The following is a 16,463-nucleotide window of genomic DNA, read 5'->3' as shown; positions in this document are numbered from 1 at the left end:
TTTACTTTGTATAATGTACAATTTAATGTACAATAGGAAAGCGTTCTGTCTTTATGAAAATATTTTTAATAAAAGTCTAAGGCTTAGGTCCAGGGGAAGAAAAAAGAAAGAAAGTGAAGGGCTGAGACGTGAGCTGTGTGTGCTTTATTCTATGCCATGCTAATTGTTGCAATCAATATTTTCGATATTTGGTAGAGTTAAAAGAAAAAGAAAAAGAAAATTGACGTCCACTTTGGGAGCCTCAAGTCTTGTGCTTTTCATTTTTTTTTTTTTTATCAACTTGTTTTGTGCATTTACTGTGGATGTCTGAAACCCGATACAGACGTATGATCCTTAGTTCGTTGCATCTTACTTGAAGCTTCACAATACTTGCTCACAGTCAAGTGTCAAGCCTTGTTTGCTTGTCTGTTGTATTTGTGGAAAAATGGTACTTTGTAGAAATTTTGTGTATTTGAAGAAAGTTTGTTTTCTTTTTGCTTGAGAATTAATTAAGGATTTGCATCCTCTAATGCATTCTCATTGTTGAATAAAGGCTAAATACTTTACGAATCATTTTGAACTACTACAAATTTCATTAGATGGGTAAACAATGTAAAATTGTTTAAATACCGTCACGTATTAAAACATGTTTTTAGTAGGGAAACTAACCCCCCTACTCAACCACGTCACTTGTGTAAACATAATTGGATAATGATTCGTATTATAATCCTTTAATTATTTTTTCTTTAAAAAAGTTATTTGGGAGTTTTTTAAAATAACGGAAATAACTAACTGCCTGTAACAAAAACAAAAAAAGAAGAAGACCAAAACGCACGCTGAAACTATTGAACTTGAGACTTGGTTCAGAGAGAGAGGCTATTGACCTCTCAATATGACCACCAGAATATGCAGACGAACACAAGCTTGTTCCCGATTAATAATGCCGTTGTAGCAAAGCGCGTTGTAAGCCGAAGAAAGAAACCAATCAAACGACACCGTCTCAGTCTCGCTCTCATGGCCTTGTCTCTCGAAGAAGATCCGCGCTCATGATCTTCTCCTGGACATCTTAGGCTTCCCCGCCATTACTATCTGATCATGAATGTTGGCGACGACGACGACCATGAGGTGGTTGCCTAGCATTTCCTTCTCGTCTTCCTCGCCCGCTTCGTCGAGATCCTCGGCTTCCGCCTCCGGGGACTCACCGTCCAAGAAGAAGGCCTGCGATGACGGCAGCGGCTGGATTTTCCGCTCCAGGAGGAAGCTCACGCGCCAGAGGAGGTTCCTGCATTTGGGCGACCCGGAAAACGCCGCCGCCGCCGCAACCATGATCAAGTGTTCGTCCTCGTCCGCCATCCCGCAGCCGCTGCCTTTGCCGGAATTGGCCAAAGACAGGTCCAGGGAGAGGTGCTCCGGCTGCAGTTCCGCCGTCGGGGACTGCCGATTGCCGTCGCCCAAGGTTGCGCACGGTAAAGGCCTTGAGGACCGTGACAGGGACAGAGCAGCAGACGACGGTGCCCCACCGATTCGGAGGTAATTTCTCGCATTTTCTTTCTTTGTGGTTTGATTCATTTGTTTCTTTATTTTTTGAGTGTTTGCATAAAGTCTAATTTCAATTATAGAAACAAATAGGAAAACAAAAAATTGTATGTGTGTGTTGTTTTTTCAGCGAGAGGCGAAAGAATAAGAAGAAGAATGGTTCAGCGAGATCCCCAAATGAGTTGAGGCTGGATGTTCCTATTAGGAGTGCTCCAACGAGTCCTTTTGCAAGTCCTGCACCCAGCCCACACAGACGGAGTGCTGCTGATTTGCTCCTCCCACACATTTTTCCTATGGGAGGAAATCAGGCCTGGTCTGCACCAGAGATGCCCACTTTCGATATGTTTCCCGGAATTCCTCTCCGTAGTAATAATACCTCCCCGACACACAGTCCACCTCGTACAAGTGTCTGCCGAAACCCACCAGGATCATCATCGCCATTGCCCAGATTATCCGTTGAATCCGCCACAACACGGCGTGAGGGTAGTAGTAGTAATGCTTATCTTCAAGTCCATCCGTTACCTCTCCCTCCTGGAGCAAGCATGCCTTCACCACAAGCTATACTCACACCCAAACCAGAGTCCCAGCCGCCAGTCAAAGGTCAATGGCAAAAGGGAAAGCTTATTGGGCGTGGCACGTTTGGAAGTGTTTATGCTGCTACCAATAGGTATATACACTTCCTTGTGCAGCTCATGTTAGTTTCTATTGGCTTTGCTAAATGCTGATTATGGTTTTTCTTTCGATACAGAGAAACTGGAGCTTTATGTGCAATGAAGGAAGTTGAATTATTTCCTGATGACCCAAAATCTGCAGAGTGTATCAAGCAGCTAGAGCAGGTTATTATCTAGTATCTATCACATTGTGGGCTGACCGGCTCAGTGAGGGCAAAATAAGTTTTTCATGTAATCTGTTTGATGGACTCTGATGTGGTGGTTCTTCAAGTGTTTTGAGTTTATGAGTGATATATTATGTTAGGTTGTCACTGGGTTTCTTACTCATTTCTTCCTTTTTTCAGGAAATCAAAGTCCTCAGCCAGTTGAAACATCCTAATATTGTGCAGTACTACGGAAGCGAAATAGTGAGTAATGTGATACTTGTGTGTTTAGGCATCCAGGATCATGTTTTCAGTTGGAGTATTCCTAAAACAATGCATAAAATACTTTCATGCATATGCAGGTTGATGATCGATTTTATATATATCTGGAGTATGTCCATCCTGGTTCTATTAACAAATATGTCCATGACCATTGTGGAGCCATAACGGAATCTGTTGTTCGCAATTTTACTCGCCATATTCTCTCTGGGTTGGCTTACTTGCACAGTACAAAGACAATACACAGGTACAATCCCATGTTTAATCTGATGTATCACTCTCAGCATAAAGTATGTCTAGCAAAATTAGAATATGAGACTAGATTTGGCATAGTAAATCAGAATGAGTACTTCACCTATGCTGAATTTTTGTCATTGTCTAAGTGTGATGACAGGGCGTATAGAATTGTGATTGGGTCTATTTGGATGCACATTATTTATTTTTTCTGTTGATAGGGACATCAAAGGGGCTAATTTGCTTGTCGATTCATGTGGGGTTGTCAAGCTAGCTGACTTTGGAATGGCAAAACATGTGAGTAATGGTTCTTTCTTCACCCCTTTCTCTAGATTCTCATTGTTCACACTCCTTTTTCTACTTGACATCTTTTGGACATGATGTATCTTCACATACAAGTTTATTCTCTTTTTCTTGGGATAATTATTGCTGCAAAAAGTTGAGAACATAAGCATGACAACATATATCTAACGTGCTGAAGTCTGTTTTATGGTTTGCCATCTGGCAGTCTGAAAGACGAGGTCTTAGAACATGACTCTGATCCATGTTCTATAAATAGGAAAAGAATAAGATATATAATCATAAAAGGGTTTTAACTATAATCTTAATATGAAATTAAATAGCAACCAAAACACTTAATTTTGGAAACTTAATTACACCCCTAAACAAATTAGAAAACCAAATATTCATATAATCCTAATTACAATATACTTTTATTTTCATACACTTGTAAATGTGCCATCTAAATGTGAAGATTATTTTTGGAAATCGATTTTTATAGTAACCTCTTGCTTTTCATTCAGAAAAAGCCTATCACAGGGTCATATTTTTCATGTGTTAGTAGACTTTTACTCCTTTTCAGCTGAGTAGTGAGCTAAGTTATCTTGAAAATTAGAGCTGCCTTCCGTAATCTAGTCATCTAACGGCTATACACATTGATACATGCTATATGTATCATCATGGTCATTATCATCATTTTTCATCTGGCTATGAATCATTACAGTCATCATAAACATTGTTATTGCTTCTACTGCTGTTGCCACCATATCACCATCTGGGATTCATCTTTTACCATCTGATCTTGGGCTTACAAAGTTTTGATTTATTTCTTGCATAGCTTGCGGGACATGTAGGGAATCTTTCTCTGAAGGGTAGTCCATACTGGATGGCTCCAGAGGTATCTTCTGTTAGTCACTATATGGTGCCCTAACTAGGGGACTATGCCTTCTGATATTGATACAATTTACTTCCTGCAGCTCATGCAATCTGTGATGCATAAAGATAACAGCTCTGATCTGGCTCTTGCTGTTGATATATGGAGTTTGGGTTGCACTATTATTGAAATGTTTACTGGAAAACCTCCTTGGAGTGAGTATGAAGGGGTAAGCACATAACACACTTATATATTCAACCATGAAACTCGTTTTGTCTTGTGCTTTTGATGGGGGATAGTCAATTGTTTGTGTCCAAAGGTCTAATTTCTTGCCAAATATGGTTGAAGCTTGTAACATATTAAGTGAGATGAAGGGTATGCTTTTAATCTTGTTCAGTTTGGTAAAATCATAAAATTTAAGCTTCTGCTCACATGCCTCGACTTGGCATTGTGAATAGTATATTCTGGTTCAAGTTTCATATATAATTTTCTGCACTGCATCAAAAGCTCCCTCTGTTTTCTAAACTCTTGTCTATTAATGCAGGCTGCAGCCATGTTTAAAGTTATGAAGGATATTCCACCAATTCCCGAGACATTGTCACCTGAGGGTAAGGATTTCCTAAGGTGCTGCTTCCAAAGAAATCCTGCAGAGAGGCCAACTGCTGCCATGTTATTAGAACATCGATTCTTAAAAAGCTCTCAGCATCCAGGCATCTGATGGGATGAATTTTGTGGTAAATATTAATTCCATGCCACTTGTTTTATTAAAGATTAGTTATTCATATTACATTTTGTATTATGTTGACAGGATAAACCCCATAATCCAATTGAACTTGAAAGAGAACTTGATCAGTCACTGATGATTCCGGGCATGCAATTTTTTCGGGAAAGGTGGTCTCTGAGAGGTAAGAGTTGCACCTATGCCCGTGGCATACTTGGACCACAGACCAGTGCATTCCCAGTTTGGTGATTGCCAAGCCTTGCATTCCGCCAGATCCAGCTTCTTGCAAAATCCTTTTTCTCCAGTGAAACTGGGCAACACTCACCTCGATTTAACAGTGGCCTTCTACTGTTGAGGCCCTTCCCAGATTATCTTCTCCAGCTCAGTTTGCGATTCAAATACCACACCCTCCTGCAAATGCTCTGTGCTGTGTCAACCATGGTGCTGAAAAGTAAAGCATTTTCAGATGGCTTGTGGAAAGGGAATTATAGTTCTGCAGAAATAGTGTTACTGAAGTAGTTTCTTTCCCTCATTCTTTTTGATGGTGAAAGTTTTTCCTGCACTGAGAATTTTTGAAGCAGTTTTTGTATAGCATAACTAATTTTTAGAGCCTCAGCAGAGGTCTTTTTAACAAGGCCTTCTGAAGGTAATACTTTCACCATTGATGGAGTCAAAAGATGAATGTCTATATTAAAGAACTGGAGTGGTTTTGCACTTAGTTGTTTTTTGGTTTTTTTTTTTTTCTTCTTTTACTCCAAGATAAAACATCTGCAAATTTTGTTTCTCACTGATATATGTGAAGTTGATGCAAATCAAAGTCCTACTGCTTGATGTGATTGTTTGTAGCACTGTAATAATGAGATTCTTTAATGGGCTCTAAAACTGAGTCGATGACCATTTGGTTTAATGGTGGCATTTTCGTGAGTATAAAGAAAAAAAAAGCTATAAAAAGTATATTCGGAAATATAAAATATAGAAATATTTAATAAGTTTTAGAAAAAAAAAAAGTAAAGAAGTAAAAATAAAAAAAACTGGAGTGGGAAAATCGCATTTTGGAAAACATATATTTTAGGTGGGTTTATTAATCAATATCATCATGGATGAAAAGTCTCCCATAAACCGTGTGGGGATGGTAGCTCTTGAAGTTTGGTCAATAGCAAATAAGTCAAAGTATTGGTCATCTTGCTTCTTGCTGACAGCACTGAGTTTTTCTTGTTCTTCAAGTTTAGAATGAAGAGCATACAAGTTTTTTGATTTTGGTGTTTAGTGTTTTGCTGTAAAGAATCAAAAATGGATCCACTTGGATATGGAGGGGCTGTTCTTGAAATAGTATTTAGACAGGTGTTTAAAGATGTAAAGAAGATGGTTACGGTGTCCAAACCCCTCGGAGATATCAAATCCATGCTAGACTCTATAAAATCACAGTTGGACGCCATTGTAAAACACAACAAGGAGGTGGACCTTCCAAAGGAGGAACTACAAAATTTGGTCAAACAAGTGAAGAATGTCGAAGAGCTGCTTCACAAGCTCTCCAAGATTGGCCGGTGGAGCTACAAAAAGTACAGCTACACCAACAAACTTCTTGATTTGGACAAATCTCTAAAACTACTGCGAGCTAAACTGAGTTTCCCATTACAAAAACCTCAACTCACACCCAATGCAGAGTTCCAGCCACTGATAGGTCAATCAGTCAATGGCAAAAGACAAAGCTTATTGGGCGTGGCGCATTTGGAAATGTTTATGTTGCTACCAATAGGTATATACATTTCCCCGTGTTAGCTTGATATATATTGTTTGGCCCATTCTGCTTAAGCTTTTGGAGCACAGTAGAGTCTGGTTTGCAGGAGGTCCGGGTTCGAATCCTCCATTCCCCAATTCAGTTATTTGGATGCTCTCCATATGTCTTAAGCTTTTGGGGCATAGTGGTTATCTAACACATTGTACAGCTGATGATAGTGTCTATTGGCTTTGCTAAATGCTGATTAAGGTTTTCTTTTTTCCTTACAGAGAAACTGGAGCCTTATGTGCAATCAAGGAAGCTGAATTATTTCCTGGTCATCCAAAATCTGCAGACTGTGTAAATCACATACAGCAGGTTATTATCTAGTATCTATCACATTGTCCTAGTAATGTATAGAATTAGCTTTTTACCTCTCCCCTTATAGATTTAGCTATCCTTGATTATTCTGTTTGACATGACTTTTTCCCTAAATTACTTGTTGAACGTCTGGAGTGTTACTGTATCAGTATGTGGTATATAGTTGCTTTCAAATCCAAGTCTCCCATTTTAGTAATTCTATCTAAGTGGAGCCTTAGTTAAATAGACACATGAAAATTGAAATATACCTTTGTGGGCTGAGTGGGGGCAAAATATATTTTTCATGTAATCTGTTTGATGGACTCTGATGTGGTGGTTTTTTAAATGTAATGAGTTTATGAGTGATATATTATGTTAGGTTGTCACTCTGTTTCTTACTCATTTCCTATTTTTTCAGGAAATCAAAGTTCTCAGCCAGCTGAAGCATCTTAATATTGTGCAGTACTATGGGAGTGAAATAGTGAGCAATGTGGTGCTTGCATGTTTAGGCATCCAGGCTCCTGTGTGTCCATTGGAGTATTCCTAAAACAAAGCATAAAATACTTTCATGCATATCTGGAGTATGTCCAACCTGGTTCTATTAAAAAATATGTCCATGACCATTGTGGAGCCATAACGGAATCTGTTGTTTGCAATTTTACATGCCATATACTCTGTGGGTTGGCTTACTTGCACAGCACAAAGGCAATACACAGGTAAAATCCCATGTTTAATCTGATGTATCACTCTCGGCATAAAGTTTGTCTAGCTAAATTGGAATATGAGACTAGATTTGGCATAGTAAATCAGAATGAGTACTTCACCTATGCCGAATTTTTGTCATTGTCAAAGTGTGATGACAGGGCGTATAGAATTGTGATTGGGTCTATTTGGATGCACATTTTTATTTTTTCTGTTGATAGGGACATCAAAGGGGCTAATTTGCTTGTCGATTCATGTGGGGTTGTCAAGCTAGCTGACTTTGGACTGGCAAAACATGTGAGCACTGGTTCTTTCTTCACCCCTTTCTTTAGATTCTCATTGTTCGCACTCCTTAATTTCCTTGACATCATGTGCAAATGATGTATCTTCACACACTAGTTCATCAATTCTCTTTTTCTTGGGATAACTTTTTTTCTGCTGCAAAAAGGTTTATAAAATTGTTCGTGCAAATGTTAAAAATATAGCTCCAATTATGTGAAAGCTAGATTACAACACTAAACAAATTAGAAGACCAAATATTCATAGAATCCTAATTCAAATATCCTTTTGTTTTCCTACACTCAGAAATGTGCAGTCTAATCCTGAAGATTATTTTTGGAAATCGATTTTTATAGGAACCTTCTGTTTAAACTCTGCAAAATCCTTTAACAGGATCGTATTTTTGATGTGTTGGTAGATTTTTTCTCCTTTGTAGCTATGTAGTGAGCTAAGTTATCTTGTAAACTAGAGCTGCCGTAATCTCATCTAGCGCGTATACACGTTGATGATATTACGTAAGCATGTATCATCATGGCCATTATCATCATTTTTAATTTGGCTATGCATCATTACAGTCATCATAAACATTGTTATTGCTTCTACTGCTGTTGCCACCATATCACTTTCTGGGATACTATTTTGTCATCTGATCTTGGGCTTACATAGTTTGGATTTATTGCTGGCGTAGCTAGTGGGAACCCTAGCAAAACTTTCTTCAAAGGGAAGTTCATACTGGATGGCTCCAGAGGTATCTTCTGCTAATCACGATGTGGTGCCCTAGCTAGGGGCTATGGCTTCTGATATTGATACAATTTTCTTCCTGCGGTTCATTGACACTGCGAAACATAAAGATAACAGCTCTGATCTAGCTCCTGCTGTTGATATATGGAGTTTGGGTTGCACTATTATTGAAATGTTCACTGGAGAACGTCCTTGGAGTGAGGGTTGTCCTGAAATTGAAGGGGTAAGCACATAAACACTTACATATTCAACCATGAAACTTGTTTCGTCTTGTGCTTTGATGCAGTGCATGCTTTTACCTAATTGTGTACAGTTTGGTAAAAACATAAAATTTTAGCTTCTGCATTTAACTGTAGCTTTGCTTCCATGCCCCTCAACTTGGCATTGTGAAATGTGAATGGTATATTCTGGTTCAAGTTTCTTATATAATTTTATGTAGTGCATTTAAACCTCCCTCTGTTTTCTAAACTCTTGTCTATTAATGCAGCATCAAGCCATGTTTAGAGCTTTGAAGGAAATTCCACCAATTCCCGAAACATTGTCATCTGAGGGTAAGGATTTCCTAAGGCAGTGCTTCCAAAGAAATCCTGCAGATCGGCCAAGTGCCGCCACGCTATTAGAACATCCATTCCTAAAAAACTCTTGCATCCAGTAATCTAATGGGATGAGTTTTGTTGTAAATATAAATGCCAGAGTAGGTTCTTTCCCTCTTCCTTTTTGATGGTGGAAGTTTATCTTGCATTGGGAATTTAGAAGCAGTTTTTGTATACCATTAACTAACTTTAGAGCTTCAGCAGAAGTGTTTTAACAAGGCCTTCTCTAGGTAACACTTTCACCTCCATGTACAATTGGTGGAGTCAAAAGATGAAATGTCAAATATTAAAAGGGCTCAAACTGAAAACGATAAGAAAATGAGCATTTGTCCAAAAGCCAAATCAGAATTTACTCTTGGAATGAATGCTAGATGTACAAATATTCATACCAACCACGTCAGAGGCTCAAAAGAGTAATTTATCTTTAATATGCACTCATAGGATCATCATTAATTTCACCCAAAAAAACAATCATTTACACATACATTATTGTAATGGTTTCATACTTATGTATACTTTTTTATCATAGTTGTTCGATACTTATATACACTTTTGTAGTGTAATGATATTTATGTACACTCTATTGTAATTGTTTAAAAATACACATTTTTTAAAACAATACAATTCTAAAATTTATACAAATTAAAAGAATAGAAAAATTTTTCCAAAAAAAAGAACAAGAAAAAGATATGATAAAAAGAAACATAACGATTTATCAAATATATGTTTAAATGGATATAATAGATAGGAATAATTTAAAAAAAAATACTTCAACTTGTGTGTCATAATCAAATTAGAATTTTTCCTTTAAAAAACTTTATTAGGACTAATATTTTATTTAAGGGTCAAATAAGGCTATTATGTCAAGTCCACACTTTCGGTTAAAAATTGATCATGTGCCATAGATTATGATCATGTAATTGGGCGTGTGGATGTGTAATGTAGTGGTTGGGACTTGGGAGTGTGACTCCTCTGTTTGGGGTTTGAATCTCTTTTTGAGCAAAATGTGTCTTTTTTTGTCATTTATACACGCTAAGGCTGAAAGGCTGCCGCGTGGCAGCTGAGGCAAACGCATGGGGCCAGCAAAGGAATAAAGCAATTCAAAGGGTCCTGCAATATTTCTAAATAAAGATGGAAAAAGGGGTTGATAAATATTAACTATTTAACAAAAAAAAGTATCTTATGGGCCAAAAAACCAAAATGTTCGTAATTATTTATGGCTTGATATTGTCGACAAAATGAAAAAGTAGCTGTCCCAGACTAAAAAAACAAAAAAAGTAGCTGTCCATTTGAAATTTACCAATGAAACCCGTCACAACAACTAAAGAGCCATGTGTCAACATAGCCCAACTGCCCAACTGCCCAAACACAACCACTAAAGAACTATGGGTCTATCTAAAAAGGAAAATAATAATCGGTCAAAATTTGTGTCATTTAAAGATTTTTAACTTTTTCTTAGAATTTTTAAAGTTTAATGTTCGTGCTCTCCTTTTGTACGACTAGATAGGATTTAAATACTAGTCAAGAGAGGTTTGAATACTTTTTAATGAGAGTACTAGTTTTACTCAAGAGTTTAATTTTTAAAGAGTTTTTTTCAATTTTGGTATATAAATTTTGAGTTTTGTCCCAACTAAGTACTTAAATTATTATTTATTTTAATTTTATAAAATTTTTATTTTGTTCCAATTTAGTATATAATATGACTTTTTACAAATAAGACATCAAAATTAGAGGTATTTTAGTCAACCTAGAATCGTGGATAGACTAAATTGACCTTGGGTATATTATATGTACAACACACATAACCAAAATTTGTTAGTATTTTTTTAACAAAATTCACATTATACACCAATTTGGGACAAAATAAAAATTTAAATATGAAATTTGGATAAATAATAATTTAGATATTTAGTTGGAACAATGCCCAAAATTAAGATACCAAAACTAAAATAAATAAATAAAACCCATTTCTAAAACTTAAAAAAGGTAAAAATTTTAAAGGAACAAAAAAAAGGCTGATTTTTTAAGAGAGTTGCTATTTGTACATCTTTTTTTTTTTTTTTTTTTACACACTCTTTTTTCACTTTTTCTCATATACATGCCCTCATATTGCTCTCACAAATGATTTTCTCATACACACCCATCTCAATTACCATAATATCCCTATTTTATTTCTCACCACAACACACCCCATCACACATCACACTCATCAACTTAGACAAAAAACAAAATAAATAACACACCCTTTCACCCCACCTAGCTCCCGCCCCTTCCCTCACCGACCAACTCAGACAAAAAAAAATAAAAATAAAAACAAACCACACCCCTCCCCCCCACTGGACCACCTCCCTTCCTCCCTTTCACCTGACCCACCCAGCTCCTCCCCCCCTCACCGAACCACCTCTCTCCTTCCTCGCACCACCCTTCTCTCTCTCTCTCTCTCTCTCTCTCTCTCTCTCTCTCTCATTCCTTCTCTCTTCTCGCCAAGTAGATAGCCAAAAGGCCCAAAACCAAAACCTTAAAAAAAAAAAAATTGCAAATGGAGCCTAGACTGCCTGGTTCGGAAGTACAATACCAAAATATCGTGAAACCGTTCGGAAGTACAGTGCTGAACCATTATGTCGTATTTGGTAGATGACTATCGAACCAACTGCAAATTTTTTTTTTAACCTTCTTCTTATTTTTCTTGGTGTCCGGTGAGGTCTGGTGAAAGGGGAGGAGGGAAAGAGGGAGGGAGGTGGTCCAGTGGGAGAGGGGGGGGGGAGGGGGTGTGGTTTGTTTTTTTTTTTTGTTTGAGTTGGTCAGTGAAGGAAGAGGGGTGTGTTATTATTATTTTTTTTTTGTCTGAGTTGATGAGTGTGTTAGGTGATGAGGTGTGTTGTGATGAGAAATAAAATAGGGATGGAGGTGTATGTTTTTTTTTTTTGTCTAAGTTGATGTGGTGTATAAAAGTTGTCCTTAAAAGTCTTTTTTTTTTGTGTCAATTAGATAAATTCACAAATTAATTTTTGAGGGTGTGCCAAAAAAAAAAAAAAAAACTGTGCAAATTGCCGCTCTTTTTTTTTTTAAATTTCTCGCCAAAAGAAAGCCATGGTCCAATTTGATGGGCGGTTTTTCCTCGAGGATGAAAAAGTCTTGGTACATTGCTTGCTTGTTCACTTTTTATCTCATAAAGCATTGACCTGTCACCTGTGTATACAAATACAGCACTGCTCTCTTGCCTTCATATTCAGATCCAAGCGCATACAAATTTTCTGATTTTGGTGTTTAGGGTTTTGCTGTACGTATTCAAAGATGGCTGTAGTTGCTGGAGGGGTTGTTCTTGGATCAGCATTAGGGACGCTGTTTGATATCCTTTTGGATGTAGAGGTCAAGAATAGGATGTTCAGTTCCCTCTTGGGAGATATCCAATCTACACTACTATCTCTTGAACCATTGATGAAAGAGATAGCAGAATCCAACAGAGAGTTTGATCGTTCAAAGGAGGAACATATGAGGAATGTGCTACAGAAAGGCGCAAAGCTCGTTGGCAAGTGCGCAAAGACTACACAGTGGAATGTCTGGCAAAAGTATAAATACTGCAAGAAACTTCTCGATTTTGAAAAATCTCTAACCAAACTGTTGTCTATGCTGAGTTTGCTGATAATAGGCGATGGGCAACAGACCTTGGTTAAGGTAAACACTATAGGGGAGGGGGTCGAGCAAATTAAACAGAGGGCTGCGGAATTGGAGAAGAAAGAGAGTACTGTTGTTGTGGCACAAAATCAAATAGATCAAATTGAAGGTTGGAATGCAGTGCCTGAACCTCCATCGGTTACAGATGGATTGGATGTGCCTTTGAGGGAATTGAAGAAAGAGGATTGTCTGTCAATGCTTGTGGTGACTGCTCTACAAGCATTGACAGACAATAATACACAGGATGGGGAAGTCAAAGGTATGATATACAGTCCATCTGATAGTAGTAATGGTAATGTTGAAGTCCATCCTTTACCTCTGCCTCCTGGAGCAAACATGCCTTCACCACAAGCTCTTCTCACACCCAAACCAGAGTCCCAGCCAATGATAGGTCAATGGAAAAAGGGAAAGTGTATTGGGCGTGGCGCATTTGGAAGTGTTTATGTTGCTACCAATAGGTACATACACTTCCTTGTATAGCTGATGTTAGTTTCTATTGGCTTTGCTGAATGCTGATTAAGGTTTTTTTGTTTTTGTTTTTGTGTTTTTTTTTGGGGTTACAGAGAAACTGGAGCTGTATGTGCAATCAAAGAAGCTGTATTATTTCCTGGTTATCCAAAATCTGCAGACTGTGTAAATCACCTACAGCAGGTTATTATCCTGTATCTATCACATTGTCCTACTAATGTATAGATAAGCTTTGTACCTCTCCCCTTGTAGATTTAGCTATCCTTGAATTTTCTGTTTGACATCACTCTCCCTAAATTACATGTTGAACCTCTGGAGTATTACTGTATCAGTAGGTGGTACGGTTGCTTTCAATTTCTTGGATTTCTGAACTTCTAGAATTATATTAGGATCCACTTGTCTGGAAGATTTTTTTTTTTTAATGATATGTGGAGAGAGGGATTCGAACTTGGAACCTCTTCCAATAAAGTGCAGAGAAATACCAATAAACGAATAGCTAGTTGATTGTGTGTAAGGGTTTAAATGAGAGATTTTGATGCAAGTTTTAGCTTAAATTGCTCAATTAAACTTTAGAATATTAATTTTTATACTAGTAAAATCTACATATAATCTTTTTTTCTTTGTTAGAATATCTACATATAATTTTGGTTATTTAAGAAAATGAAGGATTTGGAATAACACTTTTCTTTTGAGTATTTGAATTCTCTTATTTTCTTAAATCAAATTTATACGGATTCTATTAACACAGGAAATTAATATTTCCAAAGAACTCAAATCCAAGTCTCCCATTTTAATCATTCTATCCAAGTGGAGCCTTAGTCACATGAAAAGTAAAAAAGTACTTTTGTGGGCGGCTGAGTAGGGGTTAAAGAGATTGTTCATGTAATCTGTTTGATGGACTCTGATGTGGTGGTTCTTCAAATGTATTGAGTTTATGAGTGATATAATATGTTAGGGTGTCACTGTGCTTCTTACTCATTTCTTATTTTTTATTTTTTATTTTTTATTTTTCAGGAAATCAAAGTTCTCAGCCAGCTGAAGCATCCTAATATTGTGCAGTACTATGGGAGCGAAAGAGTCAGTACTGTGATACTTGCATGTTTAGGCATCCAGGCTCATGTTTGTTCACCGGATTATTCTGAAAACAAAGCATAAAATACTTTCATGCATATGCAGGTTGGAGATCGATTTTATATATATATGGAGTACGTCCATCACGGTTCTATTAACAAATATATTCATGACCGTTGTGGAGCCATAACGGAATCTGTTGTTCGAAATTTTACTCACCATATACTCCTTGGGTTGGATTACTTGCACGGCAAAAAGACATTACACAGGTAAAATCCCATGTTTAATCTGATGTATCACTCAGCATAAAGTTCGTCTGGCTAAATTGGAATATGAGACTGGATTTGGCCTAGCAAATCAGAATGAGTACTTCACCTATGCCAAATTTTTGTGATTTTCAAATGTGGAAGAATCATTTTTTGTGACAGGGCCTATAGAATTGTGCTTAGGTCCATTTTGGATGTGCATTATTTCCTTTTTCTGTTGATAGGGACATCAAAGGGGATAATTTGCTTGTCGATTCATGTGGGGTTGTCAAGCTAGCTGACTTTGGAGTGGCAAAACATGTGAGTACTGGTTCTTTCTTCACCCCTTTCTTTAGATTCTCATTGCCCGCACTCCTTTTTCTCCTTGACATCTTGTGGAAATGATGTATCTTCAAACACTAGTTTACTCTCTTTTCTTCGGATAATTTTTGCTGCTGCAAACAAGTTGAGAAAATTGTTTGTGTGAATGTAAAAGATATAGCTCCAATTATGTGCAAGCTAGATTACAGTGCTAAACAAATTAGAAAACCAAATATTCATAGAATCCTAATTAAAAAATATTTTTTTTCCTGTGCAGTCTAAATCTGAAGATTATTTTTGGAAATCGATTTTTATAGAACCTTTTGCTTTTAACTCTGCAAAATCCTTTAACAGGGTCACATTTTTGATGTGTTAGTAGATTTTTAATCCTTTGCAGCTGGGTAGTGAACTAAGTTACCTTGTAAATGAGCTGCCGTAATCTTATCTAGCGCGTATACACATGGATATATGCAAGCATGTATCATCATGGTCATTATCATCATTTTTCATGTGGCTATGTAGCATTACAGTCATCATAAACATTGCTGTTGCTTCTACTGCTGTTGCCACCATATCACTTTCTGGGATTCATCTTTCACTATCTGATCTTGCGCTTACATATTGTGTAGCTTGCAGAACTCGTAGGGAAACTTTCTTTAAAGGGAAGTCCATACTGGATGGCTCCAGAGGTATCTTCTGCTAATCACTATGTGGTGTCCTAGCTAGGGGGCTATGCCTCTGATACTGATACAATTTTCTTCCTGCAGCTCATTCAAGCTGTGATGTATAAGGATAACAACTGTCATCTGGCTCTTGCTGTTGATATATGGACTTTGGGTTGCACAATTATTGAAATGTTCACTGGAAAAGCTCCTTGGAGTGAGTATGAAAGGGTAAGCACATAACGCATTTATGTAGTCAATCATGAAACTTGTTTTGTCTTGTGCTTTTATGGGGGTTAGTCAATTGTTTGTGTCCAAAGGTCTAATTTCTTGTCGAATATAGTTGACGCTTGTAACATATTAAGTGAGATGCAGTGCATGCTTTTACCTAATCGTGTACAGTTTGTAAAATCATAAACTTTATCTTCTGCATTTAATTGTAGCTTTGATGATCAGCCTCTGAACTTGGCACTGTGAATGGTGTATTCTAGTTCAGGTTTCATATGTAATTTTCTGCACTGCATTAAAACCTCCCTCTGTTTTCTAAACTCTTGTATATTATTGCAGCAAGCAGCCATGTTTAAAATGGTGACAGAATATCCACCAATTCCTGAAACATTGTCACCTGAGGGTAAGGATTTCCTAAGGTGCTGCTTCCTAAAAAATCCTGCAGAGAGGCCAACTGCCACCATGTTCTTAGCACATCCATTCTTAACAAACTCTCAACATCCAGGCATCTAATGGGATGAAATTTGTTGTAAATGTAAATGCCGTGGCACTTGTTTTAGGAGGAATTAGGATCCAATCCTTATGCACTCTAATTTTTGGATTAAAACTTATGACTTTTATTTTCTGGATAAAGACACGTCATATTGGTGGAGTTATCCAGAAAATAAAAGTTACAGGCCTTTTC

At 37.3% G+C, this 16,463-nt stretch overlaps 3 protein-coding genes and 1 pseudogene across 4 annotated transcripts; all 4 read left to right on the top strand.

Moving 5' to 3' along the window:
• Positions 1-798: 798 nt before the first annotated feature.
• On the top strand, positions 799-5,514 carry LOC147284482 (mitogen-activated protein kinase kinase kinase 5-like; annotated as a pseudogene). Its single transcript, XR_015122252.1, has 10 exons — positions 799-1,509; positions 1,646-2,182; positions 2,264-2,351; positions 2,531-2,593; positions 2,692-2,855; positions 3,064-3,139; positions 3,960-4,019; positions 4,099-4,224; positions 4,540-4,729; positions 4,804-5,514. The product of XR_015122252.1 is annotated as a mitogen-activated protein kinase kinase kinase 5-like (transcript).
• A 492-nt stretch (positions 5,515-6,006) lies between these two features.
• On the top strand, positions 6,007-9,170 carry LOC147284481 (mitogen-activated protein kinase kinase kinase 5-like). Its single transcript, XM_086245689.1, has 9 exons — positions 6,007-6,275; positions 6,380-6,472; positions 6,724-6,811; positions 7,212-7,288; positions 7,348-7,509; positions 7,717-7,792; positions 8,463-8,541; positions 8,620-8,738; positions 9,003-9,170. The coding sequence occupies exons 1-9, from the start codon at positions 6,007-6,009 to the stop codon at positions 9,168-9,170; spliced, it is 1,131 nt and encodes a 376-aa protein (XP_086101815.1).
• Positions 9,171-12,402: 3,232 nt separating this feature from the next.
• On the top strand, positions 12,403-12,949 carry LOC147284480 (RPW8-like protein 2). The gene is made up of 2 exons (XM_086245688.1): positions 12,403-12,783; positions 12,893-12,949. Exons 1-2 carry the CDS (start codon positions 12,403-12,405, stop codon positions 12,947-12,949), a joined length of 438 nt encoding a protein of 145 aa, XP_086101814.1.
• A 136-nt stretch (positions 12,950-13,085) lies between these two features.
• Positions 13,086-16,291, top strand: LOC147284479 (mitogen-activated protein kinase kinase kinase 5-like). Its single transcript, XM_086245687.1, has 8 exons — positions 13,086-13,241; positions 13,347-13,434; positions 14,266-14,328; positions 14,428-14,591; positions 14,813-14,888; positions 15,518-15,577; positions 15,656-15,781; positions 16,118-16,291. The coding sequence occupies exons 1-8, from the start codon at positions 13,120-13,122 to the stop codon at positions 16,289-16,291; spliced, it is 873 nt and encodes a 290-aa protein (XP_086101813.1). The 5' UTR covers positions 13,086-13,119.
• Positions 16,292-16,463: the final 172 nt, after the last annotated feature.

The sequence above is a fragment of the Dryas octopetala genome, chromosome 5, assembly GCF_963921425.1.
Source record: "Dryas octopetala chromosome 5, drDryOcto1.1, whole genome shotgun sequence".
NCBI lineage: Eukaryota > Viridiplantae > Streptophyta > Magnoliopsida > Rosales > Rosaceae > Dryas > Dryas octopetala.
This window is presented reverse-complemented; position numbering and strand designations above follow the sequence as displayed.

What these genes read in the sequence shown, in the direction of transcription:
- LOC147284479 (XM_086245687.1), top strand. Translation starts at nt 13,120, where the DNA reads ATGCCTTCACCACAAGCTCTTCTCACACCCAAACCAGAGTCCCAGCCA. An exon ending in GTGTAAATCACCTACAGCAG is followed by an intron (nt 13,435 to 14,265) that starts GTTATTATCCTG and finishes TTTATTTTTCAG; the next exon opens with GAAATCAAAGTTCTCAGCCA. An exon ending in CATACTGGATGGCTCCAGAG is followed by an intron (nt 15,578 to 15,655) that starts GTATCTTCTGCT and finishes TTCTTCCTGCAG; the next exon opens with CTCATTCAAGCTGTGATGTA.
- LOC147284480 (XM_086245688.1), top strand. Translation starts at nt 12,403, where the DNA reads ATGGCTGTAGTTGCTGGAGGGGTTGTTCTTGGATCAGCATTAGGGACG. An exon ending in GGCAACAGACCTTGGTTAAG is followed by an intron (nt 12,784 to 12,892) that starts GTAAACACTATA and finishes ATCAAATTGAAG; the next exon opens with GTTGGAATGCAGTGCCTGAA.
- LOC147284481 (XM_086245689.1), top strand. Translation starts at nt 6,007, where the DNA reads ATGGATCCACTTGGATATGGAGGGGCTGTTCTTGAAATAGTATTTAGA. An exon ending in GGCCGGTGGAGCTACAAAAA is followed by an intron (nt 6,276 to 6,379) that starts GTACAGCTACAC and finishes CACCCAATGCAG; the next exon opens with AGTTCCAGCCACTGATAGGT. An exon ending in GTGTAAATCACATACAGCAG is followed by an intron (nt 6,812 to 7,211) that starts GTTATTATCTAG and finishes CTATTTTTTCAG; the next exon opens with GAAATCAAAGTTCTCAGCCA.